The sequence below is a fragment of the Sinohyriopsis cumingii genome, chromosome 5 (assembly GCF_028554795.1).
Source record: "Sinohyriopsis cumingii isolate HCF-2022 chromosome 5, ASM2855479v2, whole genome shotgun sequence".
Taxonomy (NCBI): domain Eukaryota; kingdom Metazoa; phylum Mollusca; class Bivalvia; order Unionida; family Unionidae; genus Sinohyriopsis; species Sinohyriopsis cumingii.
The window spans coordinates 119,383,054-119,406,148 of record NC_142965.1 but is presented as its reverse complement, the minus strand read 5'-3'; the positions used below and the strand labels follow the sequence as shown (position 1 = coordinate 119,406,148).

At 33.8% G+C, this 23,095-nt stretch overlaps 1 protein-coding gene across 2 annotated transcripts in view; it reads left to right on the top strand.

Annotated features, from left to right (window-relative positions):
- LOC149800065 (phospholipid-transporting ATPase IF-like) overlaps nt 1-16,881 on the top strand; it is a 164,413-nt gene extending 147,532 nt beyond the window's left edge. Inside the window, exon 31 of one of the 2 annotated variants that reach the window (XM_089959617.1) lies at nt 6,499-16,881. In XM_089959617.1, coding sequence (XP_089815743.1) covers nt 6,499-6,654 — 156 coding nt within the window. In that variant the 3' untranslated portion in view covers nt 6,655-16,881. The remainder of the gene's footprint in view (nt 1-6,498) is intronic. The other variant, XM_089959618.1, reaches the window with a different exon arrangement.
- The last annotated feature ends 6,214 nt before the right edge of the window (nt 16,882-23,095 follow it).

The following is a 23,095-nucleotide window of genomic DNA, read 5'->3' as shown; positions in this document are numbered from 1 at the left end:
TATATATAGTGTAGGTCCACCACCTCAATCTCTGTTTAGGAAGCTTATGGCCCTTCTATTAAGAGAGTTTGACACCCAAGAAAAAGATTACTTCATGTTTTACTACAGTGGCCCCTCATTTTAAAGTACCTCAATACAATGATGTCCTTCATATGACATGGTTATGGATTCCATTTTTAGGTTTACCTTAGTATAAGGTAACTTCATTTATCAGTACACTTTGATAGCTCCCCTTAGCAGCATTATTTTGAGGGGCCATTGTACTATATTGAATCCTTCTTAAGGGGTAAAACTCTCTTAAAAGACCACTTTATTAATAAATGGGGAAAACTACCTCTGTACACTCTGATAATCTGTCCATTTGTCACAGTAAACGTGCTATAAGGCCACTAGGCATGTACTGCTATGCATTTGTCACTGTAAATGTGTCATTAGCCATGTCACTGCAAATGTCTCACTAGTAATTTGTTACTGTATATGTATCACTAGACCTCTACATTTGTCATAGTACATTTGTCACTGTTTGTGCTTCTTTTACTTTGGCAGCTTTCTTCATTTATTAGACTGACTTTGACACTAGCTATGGTCGTGCTGCATGTATAGAAGCAGTATGTATGTAATTGAGGCATAGCTTGTACCTATCTATATAGGTAATGTTAGCTTTATTTAGTACAGTTTGGCTTTTGCTAATGTTGGTTTGAGGTCATAAATAGCTCTTCTAATGTGTTAACACTTTTAACTTTTGATGTACATTCTGTGCTAACAATATGCACTACTGCACATTAAAACAAGTTTATAACAAACCTCTCTGATTTGCAGAATCACTTTTTAATATTTGTCATTTATTTTATATATATATATATATATATATGATTCATTTAGTTATCATATAAACTCACAGAACACAGATCCAACGGAAGACCACATAAAACCACATCTGCCGATTAACAGCAGATCAGCATCTGTGTTTGTTAGGACTAATTAGTTGAACAAAAAAAACATAAATTCTGATCTGCCTGTGAATTATGTGGTGGTAGATCAGGGTCTTTGTGTATTTGCAGTTGGATCTGATATACAAATTCACTTTGCACAATAAATTCATGGTATCTATGCTAACATGTGCTATATATGTTTTATTGTATCATTTTTTAATTGTCTGGTTCTCAAAGAAATACCATATTCAGTTAAATTTTCGGATAAATTGAGTTACACTTTTCAGTCATTGGTAAGTAGAGAAAACGTCAAATGCACAAGGTTGTTTCAGATTCACATCAAATGTATGGTATATTAAAGTTTCTATCATTAAAGATACTTTCTCTTAAATAGGATATTACTTATAAATTCAGTTGACCTCTTGGCTGTGTCTGGCATATGTCGGTCAGATGTCATATAGCCAACATTTCAGTGAACCACTGACCATTCTGAATATGGAAGCAGGTGTTAGTGTTTACCTGATTGCATATTCACAGATAATGTTTGATGGGTGGACAAGAGTTTGTTCAACCAGGTATGTCAGCTAGACACTTTTAACTATATAATATGTACAGGTATAACCAGGTGGGTCATCCAGACACTAATGACATATAACATGTACAGGTACAGCCAAATGGGTAAGGGTGCAATTTTCTGTCGATCTATAAAGAGCACATTAATTTGGGCAAGAGAACAATTAGATTTATGGGGACAGGTGCGTGTTAAATCGCTATACTGCAATGATTTTTAATGTCTGTGTCATGAGAGGAAATCCTTCTTAATTAAGCCTTCGTTTATTTAACAGTCAGACAGACTGGAAGAAAAGGTTAACTTCGATCTTTGTATAAAAAATGTCATAGTTGAGATTGTCCAGGATCAGTTATTTAGAAATCTAGAAGTCAGGCTAACCGCAATTTCGGCACCTAGTGATAAATGCAGTAGATATATTCAATCCTGATTGGTTATGCTAAATAAAGGGCATGTTTCCCACATGAAATTTCTTGGTTTTAATATGCCCCATCGCAAAATTTAGTCAGTCTACGTTTTCGTGCAAGAGGAAAAAAATATAGAAGACTCCGAGATTGAATTCAGAAGAAATTCTCTCATAAAACATTTATCCAAGGGACTGGATGTCTGGAAGGTCAACGGACACAATTCTGGCAGTAGAAGCAAGCGAAGCTTGAAAGCACAAGGTATTTGCGTCAATCTCATATAATTCATTGATACCAATATGATGATTTGCTTGAATATATTTGCTTATTTTTGCATAATATTTATTTGTTTAAATCCATAGATCAATTTTCTTGACATGAGTATAACTGAGTTCATCTATCTAAATTCATACAATGATCTTCTTTATATAAGTTTGACAAATTATTTGAATTTGTTGTCTTGATTGTTATAGGAATCAGGCATTCTAAGAATCTCATGCATTACTTTAGTTGATATGAGTTACGAGAATCTGTGTGAATTCTCCAATCATCTTAGATGCTTTCACATATGATAAAGACTTGAGTGCGTATTGACTGAAATTAATATTGTTAAGCCATGAAGTGAGATTTTGTGTATGCTAAAGACTTGAATGTGTATATTCGCTGAAAATAACATAGTTAACCATATCATGAATTTCATTCATTCATTTGTTTAATTGAGATGAGAACTGAACTATGTGTCGTGTGATGTTAATGTGAGTCAGTGATGAAATAGCCGTTAGGAAGTACATTATTCTTAAGAAACTAGGTTTGTTTATGGTCTGCCATGTTTGGCTTGACCATATAGCATATGGTATCTGTTTGAATTCTGATAGGATGATATCTGACATAATGAGAGGGGAGTAATGATCTATTCCCAGTAGGATACCTGACAGAAGATTTAGGTTGCTTCTCTGTTTATTTTGAAAGGGGAAATGGCTCCACTGATGTATCCACGTACCTACTTATCCACGTATCTACATACTTTACTTATCCACCTACCCACACCAAGTTTGAGGGCTGAGAGAGGCGAGACAGTAGAGAGTTTGGAGAAGAAAAAAGCGAAAGGACCAAGAAGAACAGCCACATCGAAGTTGGAGTTAACCAGAAATAAGCAGGTTATGAAGTTGTACAAGGCAATGACTTCGATTGTTCACTCAATTCTATGATGAACCAATTCTATCATTTAAAACAGATTGGCTACTTATTATATAAGTATATTTGTGTTTTGAAATTCGATTAATGATTTATTTCAAAAGAAAAATGTATCTTCCTAATGTAACATGTTATCACAGTTGTTTATGCAATTGATTAAATTGTTGTATTTCATGTACGGGGGCTCATGTTATTCTGTTCTATATATCTGATCAGATGTCTATCTATTCCATCTATAAGTTTCACACTTTATATTAACATTTACTCAATCCAGGCAACAACACCAAGGGCGATCACCCTCTAGATAACGATAGCCAAATAAAGTTGACACCTTGTAAGAAGGTACAAACCGACAATCAACCCCACCAACACCTCCATCCCCCATAGTCATCTAGACACTAATAACTATATAGCATGTACAGGTACAGACAAGTAGGTCAGTTAGACACTAATGACTATATAACATGTACAGGTACAGTCAGGTGGGTAAACTAGATACTAATGACTATATAACATGTACAGGTACATCCAAGAGGGTCATCAAGACACTTGGGGCCACATAAGGTGTACATTTATTTTATAGCTTTATAACTCTGACATTTTCATTTAAGTTCCTGGAATTTTCACAACTGCGATTTATTTATTTTGCAGTAACATGAACTTTTTGGGGGAAATAAATGGCCATACTAATTTTTTGTGGGGGGGAGATAAATGGCCATACTTATTGGGGGAGGGGGGAAATAAATGGCCATACTAATTTGGGGGGGGGATAAATGGCCATACTAATGGGGGGTGGGGAATAAATGGCCATACTAATTTGAGGGGGGATAAATGGCCATACTAATTTGGGGGGGGGGGATAAATGGCCATACTAATTGAAGGGGGGGTTAATAAATGGCCATACTAATTTGAGGGGGGATAAATGGCCATACTAATTTGGGGGGGGGGATAAATGGCCATACTAATTTGGGGGCAGAGTGCTCTCATATCTGAGAAAACAATTATATGAAAATAAACCTTTTTAGAAATTTTAGTTTGAACTTCAATTTACATTTTTTTATTATTGAAAGAGTGTTTGTGATTTAGATTTTTAACTTAGCTTTAACAATATTCCAGTTATATCATTACGATGTCTGTGGTGTGGCAGTTTAAAGTGATGTCCCACCCAGTCACATTATCCTGACATCAGGCCAACCAGTCCTAACACTAACCTCTTAATGCTGAGCATCTAGCAAGGCAGCTGTTAGTACCAATTTTAGAAGTCTTTGGTATGACTCGGTCTCGCATTCAGGGTAAACGCTCTAACCACTTGGCCACTGGAGCAGTCCTGGATTATAAGGAATGATTTTTTTAAAAATCCCACTTTTTTCCACTAGAATGCTAGCATTTCACTGTGAATTCATTTGCCATATATAGATGCTTTCAAGTCAAATCACAATTCAGACTGCACAGGCCTTTAGCTGCCATTGCATAATGCATTGGCAGATCTTGGTTGAATTTAGTGGAAATCAATTTTTACGATTTAGGAAAAAAAATATCCTCATTTTCATTGATGGACTTTGAAAAATATTCCATTTTGATTTCATATATATATATATATATATATATATATATATATATATATATATATATATATATATATATATATATATATATATATATATATAATTTTAACCAAATCTTTAAATCAGGGGGTCCACAAAATCCACACAAAGTTTTGTGCACAAAAAATACTAAATTCACTGTCCATCACCTTTAAACATGATACTCTAATTCATCAATTTGAAAAATATATTGAACATGCTTTTGAAAATGCCATATGGTTAACCTTAAGAGGAGGAGGTCAAGGACAATCTCACCATCCTACATTACAATCATGCCATATACTTGAGACTTTTCATATGCCTGACATAAGTTGAAGCATATGATGTCCTTCATTCTGTTCTCACACAATAAATCAGTATCAACCATCTGTCAATCTTTGAAAATAGCTTGTCTTTGGAATAAGACACACACACACCATCAATTTTGGGGTCAAAAGGTCAATGAGACTGATAGAAAAATGGTTTCCACAAAATAATATTCTATATAACAGACTTGGATCAGTCTTGGTGGAGGGTTTGCACTTTGGGTAAAGTAGAAACCAGTAGATTATAGGATCAAAAGGCTATGGTCTGAAGTCAGTTGGACTCAAAGGCAAAAATGGTTCTGCATCATTATTTTTGCATAACAGACCTGGACTAAACTTTGTGGCCACTTGGTGTAAAGGTGAAGTTAATGGATTGGGGAGGGTCAAAAGGTCAAAGGTCAGGGTCACTGTGGTTAAAGACTGAACAATGGTGTCTTCACACAAACATCAGTTCCTTCCTGATATTTTGTGATGGCTTTGACATGGTAAAAAAGAAATCTCTTGATTTTGGGATCAAAGAGCAAAAGTCAATGTCATTGACTGAAATAAGAAAAATGGTTCCTACATAATAACTATAATTTTAGACTATAATAGCTTTAATTAAACCACACATCATGACCAAAGCTTAACCAGGTTTTTTTTTTTAAAGGAAAGAGACAATACTTTTGGAGTAAAAAGGTCAAAGATCATGATCATTGTGATTCTGAAAAAGTTGTTCTTTTTTCACAATAACTTTTGTTATGCAGTGAGTTCCTTGACTGACATGCATTTAGGGTAAGAAAGACCTTCCCTACTGGTTTTTATGTCCGAGTAGCTCTAATTATTTAAAACACTTAAACTTATTGTTTTATTTGACTTAAAGTTCAAGGTAGTGTACAAAAGTTCCAAAGTGATCCAAATGTTGATTGATGTAGGATAATGAGATTGACAGAACCTAGAGACAGTCATTGAACAGTTGTATGGGTGACCACAAACCATAGTACCACCTTGTCCCTTTCTGAGTCAAACAAGTTTGACTCTTTTGAAAGAGACTGGGCTAAGCATAGTGAAACTTTTCTAAGACAAATGTCTGGTTTGATAGTCAAAAACTAGATCCTTTTAACGAAATCGTAGCATTAACAATAAAATTCATCAGCATTTCAGTCTGTTTTTTTTACAATTACTTTTTTCTTTTTTAAATGTTATTCCTGAAGCCATTGAATGAAAAGCTTTGATTTCAGGTGTCTCAGGCTGTAACTTAGGTTAATTGTTTGGGATGACGAGTCAAATTAGTGTTATGTCATTAAAGTTATTATGATGTAATAACAACTATAGTCATAAAAGTAACCACTGTTTAGATTCACTATCGTTTTCTGTCATGTGATGGCAAGGCCAAAGAACTGATTGGCCTGTCTGAACCAAGACTGAACCTAAGGCAACTGAGAAATGTGTGTTGTTGTTGCAGTATCATTAATAAACAACAGTACTAAGGGAATACAATTTTTATTTCAGCCTCATTCAGATTCACAAATTCCTTTGAGGCCTCTTTCATCTTGGGAGGCAAAGAAATTTGTACCATGGAACCGCCGTTCTTCAGTTGATGGCATCGAGGACACACCTTCTGTTATATTGAAAAAGTACGAGACTAAAGAGTCGACATATCTTTAAAACAGTAGCTTTAACAGTTTTTGACACAACCCAAGAAATTGCGTGTAACTATGCATGTTATACGTCATATACGCATAGGTGTTTTCAGTTTTTTTATTGTCTGAATTTTGATGATACCCGTAATTCAAAACATATTTTTGATTTCTGTAATTTGTATTTAAAAAATTCATCTTAGTATATAATTAGAATATTTTGCTTTAAAATTTTTATATAAGAATTGTTATAATTTTTTTCAGTGTAAAATTGCTGATTACTTTATGGAAGAGAAAGAAACATTAAGTTGTAGATTTTTGTTGTTTTCATCTGTACAATACTGCATTATTCGTTTGATTCATAAGTGCATATTTACTTTTCTGCAATCTCTCAACTGCATAGGTTGTGTTCCACAGTTATTATGTACTTCTGACAGAGTGATAGGTGTATTGTGAAGTTGTTTGCATTTGATTGGACAGAATTTTGGCTTACATGTATGCCACTTTCATTTACTGAGGGTGAAATTTCCTTACATGTTGTAGTGGTAATCATGCATGTACTAAGCACACATAGGAATCAAAATGGTTGCCACCAATGCTCAAAAGGTCAGCCGAAACTAGTCCAAAGTGTACCAGAGTATGCATATAGCTTCTGAAAGTGCAATGAATGAATTACAAAATATTTAAAAAGTAAAAATATTTACTGGCTCATTTTTATACAATTTATCTTTGAAATCCAGAAAGTGAAAATGACCTAGTGGAGCTTATACTATTTTAATAGATGCACAGGTGAACGAAGGTCAAGCTATCTTTGATACCAGGATACCCAGTGAAGAAAACCTGGGAAATTCTTTATCTGTAGTAAGGTCAAGCTATCTTCCATAGCCAGGATACCCAGTGAGGAAAAACTGGGCAATTCCTTATCTGTAGTAAGGTCAAGCTATCTTTGATAGCCAGGATACCCAGTGAGGAATAACTGGGCAATTCATTATCTGTAGTAAGGTCAAGCTATCTTTGATAGCCAGGATACCCAGTGAGGAAAACCTGGGCAATTCTTTATCTGTAGTAAGGTCAAGCTATCTTTGATAGCCAGGATACCCAGTGAGGAAAACCTGGGCAATTCTTTATCTGTAGTAAGGTCAAGCTATCTTTGATAGCCAGGATACCCAGTGAGGAATAACTGGGCAATTCATTATCTGTAGTAAGGTCAAGCTGTGGTTAATAGCCATCCTAGGATACCCAGTGAGGAAAACAATTCTTTATCTGTAGTAAGGTCAAGCTATCTTTGATAGTCAGGATACCCAGTGAGGAAAACCTGGGCAATTCTTTTTCTGTAAAAATTAAACCCTGTGCAATATACAGTCTGTAGAGCACAACCATATATAGCTTTAGTCATGCCCTGACTGCAATAACAGAAAGGATATTGATTTGCTGTCTGTACTTTTGTATGTGGGTCCCAAATGATTAAAGTATGATAGCAGAAAACTACTGGATGTATGAGTAGTAACATTTTATACACATGAAAATCATGGAAATTTGTAGATGACCTGATTAGATGTTTAAGACATGACATTAATTGTGTTTTTTTACTTTCTGCATTTTTAAAAACTTTTGGCCACTTTGGTAGATAAATTAAATTTGATTGGCACATTTGTAATTCACATGTTGACCTTATTTGATTGTTAAATCATTACAGGAATTTTTAATTATTTTTTAAAAAACGTACATTTTTTAAAACTTTTTAAAAAACAGACTTTTTTTAAGGAAAAATGAGTTAACATCATGTGAGTTAGACCAATTCATTTGTTATATGCAAGCATCAGTAAATGACCTTATTAGATTTTAATGCTATCATAGCAAATTCAAAATTTTACTGCAGTTTTTAATTTTTTTAAGACAAGTTTTTGGGTCTGTGGTCAGGGCATATATGGTTCACAAAAACAAGTTATTTTGTATTATTATGTTTAAACTTGAAATGGCTGGTATTATGTTTTGTTTTCACATTCCACTCTCTAGTACAACCTGAGAGATCTGGTAGCTACATGTACATATCACTTTACTACGGCATTATATTCAGGGAAAACAAGGTAACAAGAAAGATATACATGTTTTTAAAAATCTCAATGTAAGATGTTTAGTGAAACCGTGCATTTATCATGACAGTAACCCTACCCTGCATTGCAACTCTCTACAATGATTTACTTTTGATAGTAATCCAGGCACATAAATAAGTTACTCATTCAGGCAATATATTCTGTTCTTATTTTGAATTATTACTGCATACATCAGTAGAGAAAAACTTGCATTAATATTCTTACCTTTACGTAAGAATCTTAAATTATGTAAACAAACATTTATTGATGGTAACAAGAAAAACATTTTCTCATTCAAGTTCTGCCTATGTTCTTAAAAATACCTACCTCAAAAAAACAAACCTTTCTCAAAATGAAGCCAAATATAATTTAATAATGATAAACATTAGTTTATTTTTTTATAATAGTTTAGGGTATGTAAACTCCTAAAGCTAAATGCTTGTTCATTGTGTTAATTTATTATTACTTAAGTCATTATCAATTTCCATGAAAATGTTTGAATATATTAGAAAAAATGTGTGCTTTATTTCATTCTGTGTTTGTATAACATGCATGTACCATCTTTTTGGTCATAACTTGTATATAAATATCCATTATTAAACCATATATGTCTAAATAACAAGGATGCCAAGCTGCAAAGACAGATTTACTGTCGCATAATGTACCAGCAAATCAATGTCTACGATGTTTGCAGTTTGACAGGACTTATAAGGGAGTATATATGGTATCTTTATGGTTTACATGTCCGAAAACAGATCTTGCTAATTCTGAAATATTGGGAGATAAAATGCATCTCGAAAGTGGAGCTCTCCAACGTACACAAATGGAGCAGACTATTTTAGCATGTACATAAATGTGATTAGGACATTGTTTAATTGTTTATGACATTGTTTAATTGTTTATTACATGTTGTTGATGTGCACTGATTATGATGAGTTTTTGCCAAAGTTATTAAAATAATACATTTTTAAGCAAAATAAGATGTTGAATATGGTTAATTGTTAATTGCTGTCATAATACAAGAGAGGTGTTAAATGTTTTTAGTGAATTTATCAGGAGTTTGCTGTAATTTGTGGATAAAAAAAGGGATATTTCACTAGGGAGATAGGTTTAAATTTTGTTAAATATTTTGGTAAGCAATAGTGATCATTGGGGGGGGGGAGCATTTTAATTATGTCTTTGTCACACCTATCCATTAAATTATGCTGCACATATGACTTCAGAGACAGTAACAGGCAAAGAATGATAGAAAATGATTGCAACAAAACAAAAACAATACCAAGGTTTAGTATGATAAAAAAATGTTGCACATTTCAAGAAACAATAAAATGAAAGTTTGTTTAATACACTTGGAAGCTATATGAAAATAAACATACAACAATGAAGTGTTGTGCCAAGACTGTTTTAGGAGGTTGTTCCACCTTGCCCTCCCCACACAAGGTGCCCAGTTTTAAACAGATTTATTTTGATGCATATGGTAACATTATACGTGCTCATTTTAAGCATCAGCTTGGTATCATTAACCTCTGTATTTGACATGCAATGAAAATTATTGTCTTAAACGTACCAGTGGAGTTCATAAAACATTGATGTCTTATAGGGCACCCTTAATAGAGATTTAAAACACCCTGAACGGAAATCAGCGTCCATCTTAAAGGGTCTGTGGAAAACAGTGAAATGTCTTTTTTTTTAATAGATATTTTAACTGCATACTCCTGCCTTAAAAGTTTGTAAAATGGGCTTTAAAAGTCGAAAGGGTTTTTACCTCAGTTGTAAAACAACTTTTCATAAATGCACATGGTTTTGGTTTGACTTAATAAGCTCATGATATTTTCCTTCACTGGTAGTGGGGTATCCGTTTTAATAGTTTTGAAGTCCTAACAAATTATCCAGTCTTTTAAACCACATCTTTCATTTACATACAAGAATATTGATTGCTGTTTATTTATTTGAAATTTTGAATCTAATTAGCAATTTAGTTCGGACATGTTTTGAGGATTTCCAGACATTTTTTCTTGCCTTTAGAGCATATGGAACACATTGGTTATCACCTGTTGTTATTGTTGGCATAGTCATCAACATTATGCTTTTGCATTATTTCATCAGTTTCTTTTACAAAAATTGTTCCATAGTAACACTGGATATATTCATTAAATTAGAGTAATCATCAACACAGGTAAAATTAGGCCATGATGACGTAACATTTTACACACCACTGACCTAGCTAGGTATTTGGAATGGAGCGCCAAGACATACCATTGTGCAGGATTATAAACTTTAAAACTATACATTAATGGTGCAGTTTAACTACAGTAGAACTTTGATTATCAAATTTGTCTGGAATTTATAATAAAGAATTTGGACATATAAGCCAGCATTAAATGGATTAGAAATGTTGAAGGAGGGGTATGATGTTTGTGTGGGTACTTGGAAAACACTTTGGTAATGAACATTATGAAAAATTTGAGAAATAAATTTTACTCCAAACATTGAAATCTCGCTTGAAATCAACAAGTGCAGCCTTCTCATTTGTCAGTGTTTTTTATTTGAAAGATCTGAAGTTGATTTTTAAGATGAAATTATTGAAATACATATAATTGTCTCTGGACTTACAAATGTTTGCTTTACAAATTTACAATGCAATTATATCCTTGTTTTTCATCATATCATGTTGTGTACACAAATGGCCTAATATTTTCAGAACTCAAATGGAATCCATAAACCTTTACACTGGAAAACATTTTTAGAACAATGAAAAATAATACACTTAGCAGGATTTTCACACCATATATACTTGTGTAAAATGTCAGGTCTTCATCTGCTGCTACATAATTTGCCTGCAGCTTTGGGTCTGTTCAGTTTGTTAGGATTAATCATAGAACAAACTACATTGACCCAGATCTGCTGGTGCATTATGCAATGGCAGATTAGGATCAATATTGCATGCAGTTGGATCCAATTTGTGAGTTTATACAGTTCATTGATTCCTTCTCCTAAAATGGTGTATTTCATAAACCTAGATATACTCCAAGAGCTCCATCTGGATATATGATTCTGCGTAGCCTAACTAAAAAGAAAAAAAAACGCTACTTGCAGCAGTATCTTTAAGTATCATTCTCCAAGCCTTGTTTGAGGACTTCATCAAATAAAACAGGATTTGACCAAAACTGCCTGGCAATATACTACTATGCATTTTCAAGTAAGCAAGTTTGATTTTTGGAAATAAATAATTAGAGTGGAATAAAATGCTGTTCTTGAGTGAAATTGTTTTTAGCTTTTCTTTAAAATTAAAAAAAATTATTGTATAAATACTAAAGAAAAGGTAGTTAAGAATGGAAGAATAATACTAAAACAAAAGCAAGAATTAAAATTGAACCCATTGATGTACATAAATTAGCTATATTAATTTTGTTTACCTCCTCCCTCTTGATGTTTGTACATTAAATTCCCCCGATATTTAGTCACCATATTGTGGAGGCTGTCAGGCAAGTCATTTGATTTTCAGAATCCATAGAATGACTAGCTGAGACCCTAATCGAGCAGTATGTCATGCAATACATAATGTCAAGTGTGCTTTATATAAAGACAAATTCAGTAATATGAGGGATGACATACTAAACTGTGTTACATATCAAACTGTTATATATTGTAAATATTTTACTTTTCCTCAGTTGGAAGATATTTATATATGTACTAAATACCATTTTTTTTAGTTTCCAAAGATACGTTTCTACTTCATTTTCAATGGCTGCTTAATTAGTTTTATACAAGAAATTCATTTTTAACTGCTTTTCTGTTACCAAAGCATTGAATAACCATTTTTTCATAATGCTATGATCGCATTCTTTTAAATGACTTGTTGCTATACATTTTGTCTTATCTATGTATGCATGGTGAGGCATGGGTATCACTTTCCCAGCGGCATTAATATTTGGTGTATACAGGAGAGGTGCATCAAGACTAGGACAATGGTGAGAAGCTGAAGGTAATCTACACGATACCTTGAAACTTGCTTTATTGTGGAAACGAGTTGATAATTGAACCAATTCACATATTGGTTTTCCTCCTCTGGCTTTTCTGTTACACCAGGGTTTATCTAAACTTTAAAAAGAATTGTTTTAATTAATAATTTATTTCGTTTTACTCCCATAAAAAATTGCACTTAGCCATGGACACAGTTAATTATTAATGATTAGTCTTCAAAACATCTTTACTTTTTTCATTATACTACTTATTACTTAGTGATCCACACAAGGTTAAACGTCAAGGTTTCATGATTAGCCCTATAAGGTTAAAGGTCAGGGGTCACAAATTCAAATAGAAGATAAATTTACACTTATCCAGAGTTTATTCAGAAAGCTTGTCGCTAATCATTATAACACACATTTACATTGTCTTAAAGTAACAAGTTCTTGAGAGGTATTATAAAAATTGAATGTGCCTTGAATACATTTCTTTTGAGATTAGCCCTTAGCCTTAATCTCCCTTAGCATATCTGCCAGGTGTCACTTATAACGACAATGAATAAATCAATTATGTTGACATTACCGTATATTCTTTCTTCCAATAATAATAGTTGGATGAAAATTGTGTAAATAGAAGATACACCTAGATATGAAATGTAGATGACTTTTTATCATTTTTGTACTTAGTTATTACATCTTTGCATGGTTGGTGTATAGGTTGAGAGATTCCTGCGTGTGTCTTGTAGATTAATGGACATCTATTTTCATGGTCTTTGCAAAGCGAGATGATGTTCTTGTGGGATTTATTCCATTTTTCAATACACAATCGACTATACATGCTGGCCAGTATATCTTGTGGAGGAAGAGCCTGGGAAGAACAATCGACCCACAGGAAACTACTGGCAAGCTTTCTCACATACCCACCTTGGACAAGCCAGAGACTTGAACCCACGCAGATTTAAGTGATCTATAAAGACGAGCACATTAGACCACCCAGGGATACCATAGAGAGAAAAATATTTCATTTTAAATGCAGGTCTAACCCAATTAATAAGTTACTACTGATTAGATAATTGGAATAGTTTGCAGTATGACAGAACCTAATAAGTCTTTCCTTTAAGTATACTATGACAGGAACTGTCTGAGCTGAATGAAACAACTTTTTTTTCCAAATCTGAGAAGCAGTTGCTCTAAAGATATGCATCATGTTGAATCAAAGTAAGGATATGTTGCATTATTGGGGACATAATTGATCACATAAATATGCACTTCTTTTTTCAAGAAGTTGAATATATGCCATATATACATGCTTATAGAAAGTCCAAATGTAAACAACTTAGAGGGGCCCTGTGTGGCAGAGTGGTTTAAAGTGCTCACCTCTACCCACATGGGTTAGAGTCTCAGGTTCAGCTGGTGTGGGTATGTGAGAAAGCTTGACAATACTGGTAGCTTCTGGTGGATTGCTGGTTCTTACTGAGCTTTCCCCAGGTTCTTCTTCCTCCAGTTACACTAGCTGCCATGTATAGCATTAAACCCCAAAAGACAGACCCAGAACTGCTGTCACATTATGAGATGGCCGATCTTGGAGAGTACAGTCCACAGCTGAACTGGACTTATAAGTGAGCATATAGAGTGCCTTGCAACTTCCAGACAAAAACTGAAATATTTTATTGTATGGTTTTAGTTATGTTTCCCTTTGGTCTGTACCAAACACACCAATGTTATTTCTGGTCAGGTATTTAGTGTGTGACAGAATAAAGTCAGTAATGGAGAGAGAAATAGTTAATGATAAATATGTTTATTTCATGACATTTGTGTGTCCTGCTTGGAGTGGGAAAGGGAACCCATGACTGTTTTTATCAAGAGTGCATTCAAAGGTCTAAGTCAGTTTTCAAGACTTTTTAAAGAATAGTTATTGACCTAATGATCAGCAGCTCCTTGAAGTTAATTTTGAACACTACATCAAACCTTGGTTAAATTTTATTTTTAAGATCAGTTTGTAGGGCCATGCTAGCAACACATAATTTAACTCAGTTCTGAGAGATCATATTGTTTTGCATAATTAGTCCAAACATGCTTACATTCTATGCATAAGCAGTCAAAGAACCAAGTTTTCAGATGGATGCATATGGCCTGCTGACACAGCCCTGTCCTTAATTTTTGCATGTGAATTTATGCTTTCATTGTAGACACAGAACTTTTGTAGTGCAGCCTGCATAGTTCCAGTCAAGGCTTATTCTGGCCCAATTCTGAGAAAATTTCCTTGTAAGTGCTCAATCTCTAAATCAAACCTGGTAAGATCTCATTTAGCAATAGAGATAAATGAAGAATTTACTGGTCATTACATTCAGACAGTTATGAGCCTTCATTCTTTTAAGTACTTAATATTCCACCACAGGCTGATTTCTTAATTTGTAAATTAATAGTACGAGATCTAAAATACAATTTTACATTTATAATAAATGCTCCTAGTTGACTGCAAAACCATAGTTGTCTCTCAGTGACACTTCTTAAGATATTGAGAATTTATTTCAAACGGGGCTTGCTTTAATTATAAAATTCTCCCTATCTTGATAGATACAAGATTATATATTTTCTTTCCTGTGTAGGTGTTTAGTGTGTAATAGTAGCAAAATAAATTAGGACATGCATCGTAATAGAACTCTAATAAATGGAAGTAACCTAGGATTATACATATTTTGGAAACTTGTGCATTAAAAAAAAAAATCGCTTCATCAAAACAATATGACCCCTTATCAAAATCACGCATTTAATCACACAATAGTTACCTTTCTGTAAAAAAAACAATAGGACTCTTCAAAAACGACAAAAAAAACCCACACAACAGTGACCTTTCTGTCAAAACAATAGGACCCCTTATCCAAAATCACAAAACACACAACAGTGAACTTTCTGTATAAACAATATAATCTCTTGTCCAAATGATTCAATTTAGTGCCCTTATTAATGCCTCTTTTGTGAATAAAAGCACGAAAATTTATATCCACAAAAATATAAGAATTCACTTCTCAGTGAATTTGGTTGAGTTTTTATTTATTCCATTTTTGGGGCACTGTTACTTGAAGAAATAATTTTTTTTATATATGGATGCATTGTACAAAAGTGTTCCAACAAAAGTAGATCATATTGATTGGGCATTTGTATTCCATAAACACAGTTCTGGTATAGTCTCTTACCTTTATTGCCCTCACTGGATGTATGCCAGTGAAATTTTCATTGGCTGACAATATTACCATATACTTGAAAGATGAGTCCAGCTGAAGAAATGCACAGATCCAGGATGCCATTGCATAATGTGCTGACAGATCCTTGTCTGTGCAGTTTGTTAGGACTGATCAGTAAAACAAGCAGTACAGACACTGATCTGCAGGTGCATTATGCTATGGCAGATCAAAATTTGTGTTGTTTGTAGTTTGACTCAACTTAAAAGCAAGTATATATGGCAGTTGTTATTAGACAAGACATGAACAGGTGTTGGAAACCTGGTAACAAAACAACACTGTGCAGTAGATGTGAAATGTTTTGAAAGAAAAATCTTGAACTGTTTATTTGCATTGTTCACTACAACAAATAAAATTTCCCATTCATAACAACACAAGTATTGACGGTAATATGTTTACCAGTATAAAAAAAAACAAAGAATGCCATCTCTTTGCAGAAGAGTTTCTAAAAGAGGTCAAGACACTATATCCAGGTTTGAATTGTTTTGTTATAAACTTTGAAACTTATTGTTACCACACATGTATACCAATACATGTTTAGGTATTTTAAAAAGCAGGTACAGATAAGTAACACAAAAGTAATGTACATTTACCAAACTTTCTACAATAATTTGGCAGAACTATGTCGATTGATATGTTCATGTTAAAAAGTTTATTTCATTTTTTTAATTAAAAATACATCATGGGAGAAGAGATTAAGAGCTGGTTTTCTTAATCTTTAATATTACATCAACATTGTGCTCAGCAGTGTTGGTAAACCATTACCACATGTCAAGGGATTAAAATTCAAGATTGTTTCTAATTTATGCTAATGTGTTGCATCAGTCCAAACCATTTTTTCATTTCATGTTTATTTGATTGCCTGAATTTGACATTGTAAATTGTGCAGTTAAAAGTTTTAATAATTAAAGATCTAATTTTATATGATTTTAAATAAATGTTATTTTTGTTTAAATTTGACTTTCCTTGTTTGTTACTTAACTAGTATTACTAACATATTAGAATCTTTCAACTTTCACAAGATGCATATATGATTCTAGGATGATGACTTAAATGTAGTGTGCAAAACTGTGTATTGACTGTTCTATGTGCAATCAGTGGCAGAACAAAATCGACAACAAAAAATATATTTTACTGAAAATGTGTGTATCACCTATTCAGATAGCATTTGGAATGTAAGAAAGGCTGCCATCATCTCATACTGTATCAATACAAGCCACAGGCAAAAATCTACTATGTGCTCTTCACCTATGTCTGCCAGAAACAGGCTTTCTGCATTTCCTCAAAAGGTGCTTAAACCCTAATTCACCATTGATTGTGAGCCTAAGCAAACCTTTTTAAGACTGGATCCAGAATGACCTTCCATGCTGACTGAATGAGCCAATTATTATTTTTATTCCAAACATGGTCATTTATCATTTGAAAAGGATTCACTTTTGCTGATGTATAATTGCTTCTTTTGTTGGTTGGTTGATCTATTTTTGTTTATGCATATTCATGAGAAACAAGAACCTTTTATTGCAGGCAACCACAGAAGAAAATTGAGGTCCTAGTCTTTTGTCTGTAGCTGTAATGACATATACACAGTAGTACTTGACTTTGGAAATGATGGAAATGTTCTTGTCAAGCTAATGGTAACAGTGACCTCATTTTAATGTAATGTGATGCTGGTGGAAATACTCCATGTACCACAGTGTAAAATTACCACTCAAGGATGTTTGAAAAATAGTAGATTGTACATAAAACGTGGACAAGATATGTGCTTTAAACTAAAGGTCATAATAAACATGTTTTAGTTCATCTTATTCTTTGGTGAAATTTAAGGGGTGATAATTCAGGTACTACCAAATACATACCAGAGAATGCTTTCAGAAATATCCATGTACAATGCAAATGCCTTTAAATAAAACTTCAAAATGATTACAGCTTGAAAAAATGTTTAACAATGCTTTGTTTCTTTTCTTTTAAAAAGGACTGGAAAAAACAAGTCCTCTAAAGATGACATATTTCCCTGAGACTTCTACAAAAAGTACCATATGATCCAGCACTCATTTATAAATTAAACAAGAATCCCTAAAAGGGATTGATGCTCTGCTTTCCCAAAAGAATTTTCAGGAATTCAAAATGAGGCCATTTCTTCTTTCTCAACTGCCGAGTGTTGAAACCATTTCTGAGATTACTGAGCAACAACATTTTTGAATTAGCCACTCCATATTGGATGCAAGATTTAGGACAAACTAGACACCATTAGAAACTTTGGTGAAAACCTCATTTTGATAAGACTATCCATTCTGAAAAATTAGTGATTTTATTATTTCATTCTAACACTAGAGGAAAGAATGTAACTGAAAGAAGTTATCTTAAATACAGGGTCAATAGGTATTAACAATCTTCAATTCATATCCTAGTGCATGTCCTTATGAGCTTCAAATATAAATGTGAATGTTTTAGGATGGATGTATATCGATTTATGATTATATAACAGCATTTTCAGATTAATTTATGCAATATTTCAACAAGAACTATGAGCATATAATATTTATCCAGTGTCCTTTGGTATTTTTCCTTTCTTAAAAAGGGCTGAATTCTGATTTTGGAAACTCCATTTGCACAAACCTGATACAAGTGACCATCTCTCAAGACCAATTTTACTGTAGTAATCGTGACAACAGTATTGATTGTGAGAGTGATGAGGTAAATTCAGGCTGACTCTAGAGGAAATCTCGATGCAATGATAAAACAACTTTTAAGTATTAAGATCAACAATGATGAAGACTGTCACAGATACAATCAGGGCAATGATCTAAGAAATGCTGAAAAAGTTTGTGGCCAACAGAAGGAGAGCATGAATGGCATCAAAATTACTATGAAATTACTGATTCGATGAGATGATGTGCATATTACATTTAAAACGTGTAAATTTGTTCAACTATTGTAATTTTTGTCCGTTTGCATGCTAAAAGTCAGGTAAATTAAAATCCTGTCCTTTAAAGCCTCAACTCCTGACCAAATTTTATAAATTAGAAATCATAACATATTAATAGAAGTCACCTGATCCACCCCACCCCAAGGTTAGTCTAGAGAAAGAATAATTTTTATGCTTGTGTGATTTTGATTTTTAACGTAGCTTTAACAATTTATCAGTCATATCACTACAATGTCTGCAGTGTGGCAGTTTATAGTGATGTCTAGCACTGGGGCATCATGCCGCAGACATATAGCATGATGTCCCACCCAGTCACATTATCCTGACACCAGGCTGACTACTCCTAATACTAACCTCTTAATGCTGAGTGCCAAGTGAGGCAGCTGTTAGTACCATTTTTGTAAGTCTTTGGTATGACTCAGCTGGGGATCAAACCCACGATCTCCTGCATCCGAGGCAGACGCTCTAACCACTAGGCCATCGGAGTGGTTGAATGATTTTTGTAAAGATTTCATATATTAAAGTTAATTGTATGCATTAAGTGTAATGCAAGTGATGAGAATCGTGATTTGTAACGGAATGAAAGAAACCAAAACATATAAATGGTGACTGATGGGTGGACAAAAGTACAAAAACATTACAAAACATTTAACATACCACCATCCCTCCTTCATCACAACCCCCCACCCCATGATGGTAATGAATATATAGCATCAAAAAAAGTGTAAAAATGCAAATATAATGACTATCAACATGCATTTCTTCCATGATATGTATATTCCACAACAATCGACTGTAACGAGTACAATAAAAATCACATTATACATCCAACTGTGTTTAATATTACTCTATGTTGGCATTAGTAGAAAGCAACATCTATGAAGATTCATTCCTGAAAATGCGGCCAAATCAGTACAGTAAGCATGTACATACATACATGAGCAACATGCAATGTTCATTTAATCTGCATCCAATTTATTTGTAACCTTTCAAATTTACTTATTAAAAATCACTATTTCCCTGATTAACTACAGATTCCAAGGAATAGACACCTCCTGCTTTGTCTGTCCGATCTGCTGCCTGGAAAATTTGGAGGAAAATCAATAATTTCCAATAATAATTAAAGAAGTTATTGAAAAAAAAATAAAAGGGGGTGGGTCTGACAATAAAGGATTATTACTGTAAAGAAAGAAAAATGGGTGGGCCTGACAATATGGGATTATTACTGTAAAGAAAGAAAAGTGGGTGGGCCTGACAATAACATATTTTACTGTAAAGAATGAAAAGTGGGTGGGCCTGACAACAAGGGATTATTACTGTAAAGAAAGAAAAGTGGGTGGGCCTGACAATATGGGATTATTACTGTAAAGAAAGAAAAGTGGGTGGGCCTGACAATAACATATTTTACTGTAAAGAATGAAAAGTGGGTGGGCCTGACAACAAGGGATTATTACTGTAAAGAAAGAAAAGTGGGTGGGCCTGACAATAACATTTTTACTGTAAAGAATGAAAAGTGGGTGGTTCTGACAATAAGGGATTATTACTGTAAAGAAATAAAAGTGGTTGGATCTCACAATAAGAGACTATTACTGTAAAGAAAGAAAAAGTGGTTGGATCTCATAATAAGAGACTATTACTGTAAAGAAAGAAAAGTGATTGGATCTTGCAATAAGGGATTATTACTGTAAATAAAGAAAAGTGGTTGGATCTCACAATATGGGATTATTACTGTAGAAAAAGAAGTGGTTGGATCTCACAATATGGGATTATTACTGTAAAGCAAGAAAAGTGGTTAGATCTCACAATAAGAAATTATTACTGTAAAGAAAGAAAAGTGGTTGGATCTCACAATAAGGGATTATTACTTTAAAGAAAGAAAAGTGGGTGGGTCTGACAATAACATATTTTTACTGCAAATAAAGAAAAGTGGGTGGGCCTGACAATAAGGGATTATTACTGTAAAGAAAGAAAAAGTGGTTAGATCTCACAATAATGGATTATTACTGTAAATAAAGAAAAGTGTGTGGGCCTGACAAAAAAGAATTATTACTTGAAAGAAAGAAAAAGTGGTTAGATCTCACAATAAGACTATTACTGTAAAGAAAGAAAAGTGCTTTGATCTCACAATACAAGATTATTGATGTAAAGAAAGAAAAGTGGTTGGATCTCACAATACAAGATTATTGCTGTAAAGAAAGAAAAGTGGTTGGATCTCACAATTCAAGATTATTGCTGTAAAGAAAGAAAAGTGGTTGGATCTCACAATAAGGGATTATTACTGTAAAGAAAGAAAAAGTGGTTGGATCTCATAATAAGAGATTATTACTGTAAAGAAAGAAAAAGTGGTTGGATCTCATAATAAGAGATTATTACTGTAAAGAAAGAAAAAGTGGTTGGATCTCATAATAAGAGATTATTACTGTAAAGAAAGAAAAAGTGGTTGGATCTCATAATAAGAGATTATTACTGTAAAGAAAGAAAAGTGGGTAGGCCTGACAACATAAAAATATTACTGTAAAGAAAGAAAATTGTGTGGGCCTGACAACAAGGTGTGTGTGTGTGTGTGTGATTTGGATTTTTAACGTAGCTTTAACAATTTTTCAGTCATATCGCTACGATGTCTGCAGTGTGGCAGTTTAAAGTGATGTCTAGCACTGGGACATCATGCCGCAGACATGTAGCATGATGCCCCGCCCAGTCACATTATCCTGACACCAGGCCGACCAGTCCTAACACTAACCTCTTAATGCTGAGCGCCAAGCGAGGCAGCTGTTAGTACCATTTTTGTAAGTCTTTGGTATGACTCGGCCAGGGATCGAACCCATGACCTCCCGCATCCGAGGCCCTGACAAGAAGGGATTATTACTGTAAAGAAAGAAAAGTGGTGGGTGGGCCTGACAATAAGGGATTATTACTGTACAGGAAGAAAAGGGTGGGCCTGACAATAAGGGATTATTACTGTACAGAAAGAAAAGGGGGTGACAAATTAGCCCAGATGTGTCATGAAGTAAAATTAATCTTCATCTAATTTCAAGAATTGATAATACATACCTGCCAACCTTTAGAGAACTGTAAATGTATAAGTGTATTCTAAGTGGCAAAATAGCTTAATCTGAGTACAAAAATTGCAATCTATACATTACATGCCATAATTACAATAAAGGGCTCTCACTTCCCATTTTATTTTTATTTTCTCAAAATAGCAAATTTGTTAGGCCGGTTTACCCCAGTTGGGGGTCCAGGAGACCGAAGGCCCCCGGCCAAAAACACATTTTACACATAAAAAATTGCTCCTAGTGCAACTTATGATAATAAAATAAACCAAAATAATCATTTGAAAAACTAATAAACTTACCAAAAATGTTCAACTTGACTCCAATAATTTTACAATATTTTTAGTAACATGAATTTGTTCTCCAACACTATTGATGACGAAGTTATTTCATGTGCATGTCAGTGTTCACATCATAATTAAGTCACAATAATTTCTCAATTTCTGCAGCAAATATATTATACTTCTCTCTTTTCATAATAAATCTGTAAACTAAACACCCAAGTACATTAACTATATACAAATAATCACATACATTCACTTATCTTTTTCTCCAATGAACACAACCTGTTGATATGCCAGTCTAGCTCTTTTCTGTGGCTTTGGCAAAGATTTCTTTAGCCTTCCTTTTTGTCACCACTGACTTTTTGGGCTCGATGTGCAATTGTTTCTTTTCCTTCTCAACAAGAGCCTTTCTCCTTTCAAGCTGGTGCTTGTATTGGTGACATGAAGTGCGCATATTCATGACAGAAGGCTACATCTGTTCTCTCATTCAAGAAATCTTTCTTCTTATAGTAATGAACTGCACTTTTTCCAGAGGCCTTGTGAGCTTCCATTTTTCCGTATGCAGCTTCTTTTGTAGGTGCTGTTCAAAACTCTTCCAACTGTGATTACCACAATTCCATATCTTTATTGCAGAGGTCACAAAATGCCAGTTCTCTGGCGTTCAGTTTTCTTATAAACTGACCAACTAAATTTCCGCCAACTTTTCGCTCCAGCCATTCCCATAGGATTTTTAAACCTTTATTTAAACTTTTCATGTCATGATATCTCTCAACAACTCGGGATGCCATGTTTTGCAAGCAAGCTTCTTCTTTCCATTGCCATTAGTTTCCATTACATAAAGATTCATTGGATAAATTTAAACCTTTGACCAATCAGAATACTCTTTATGAGAGTCATGTGCTAATA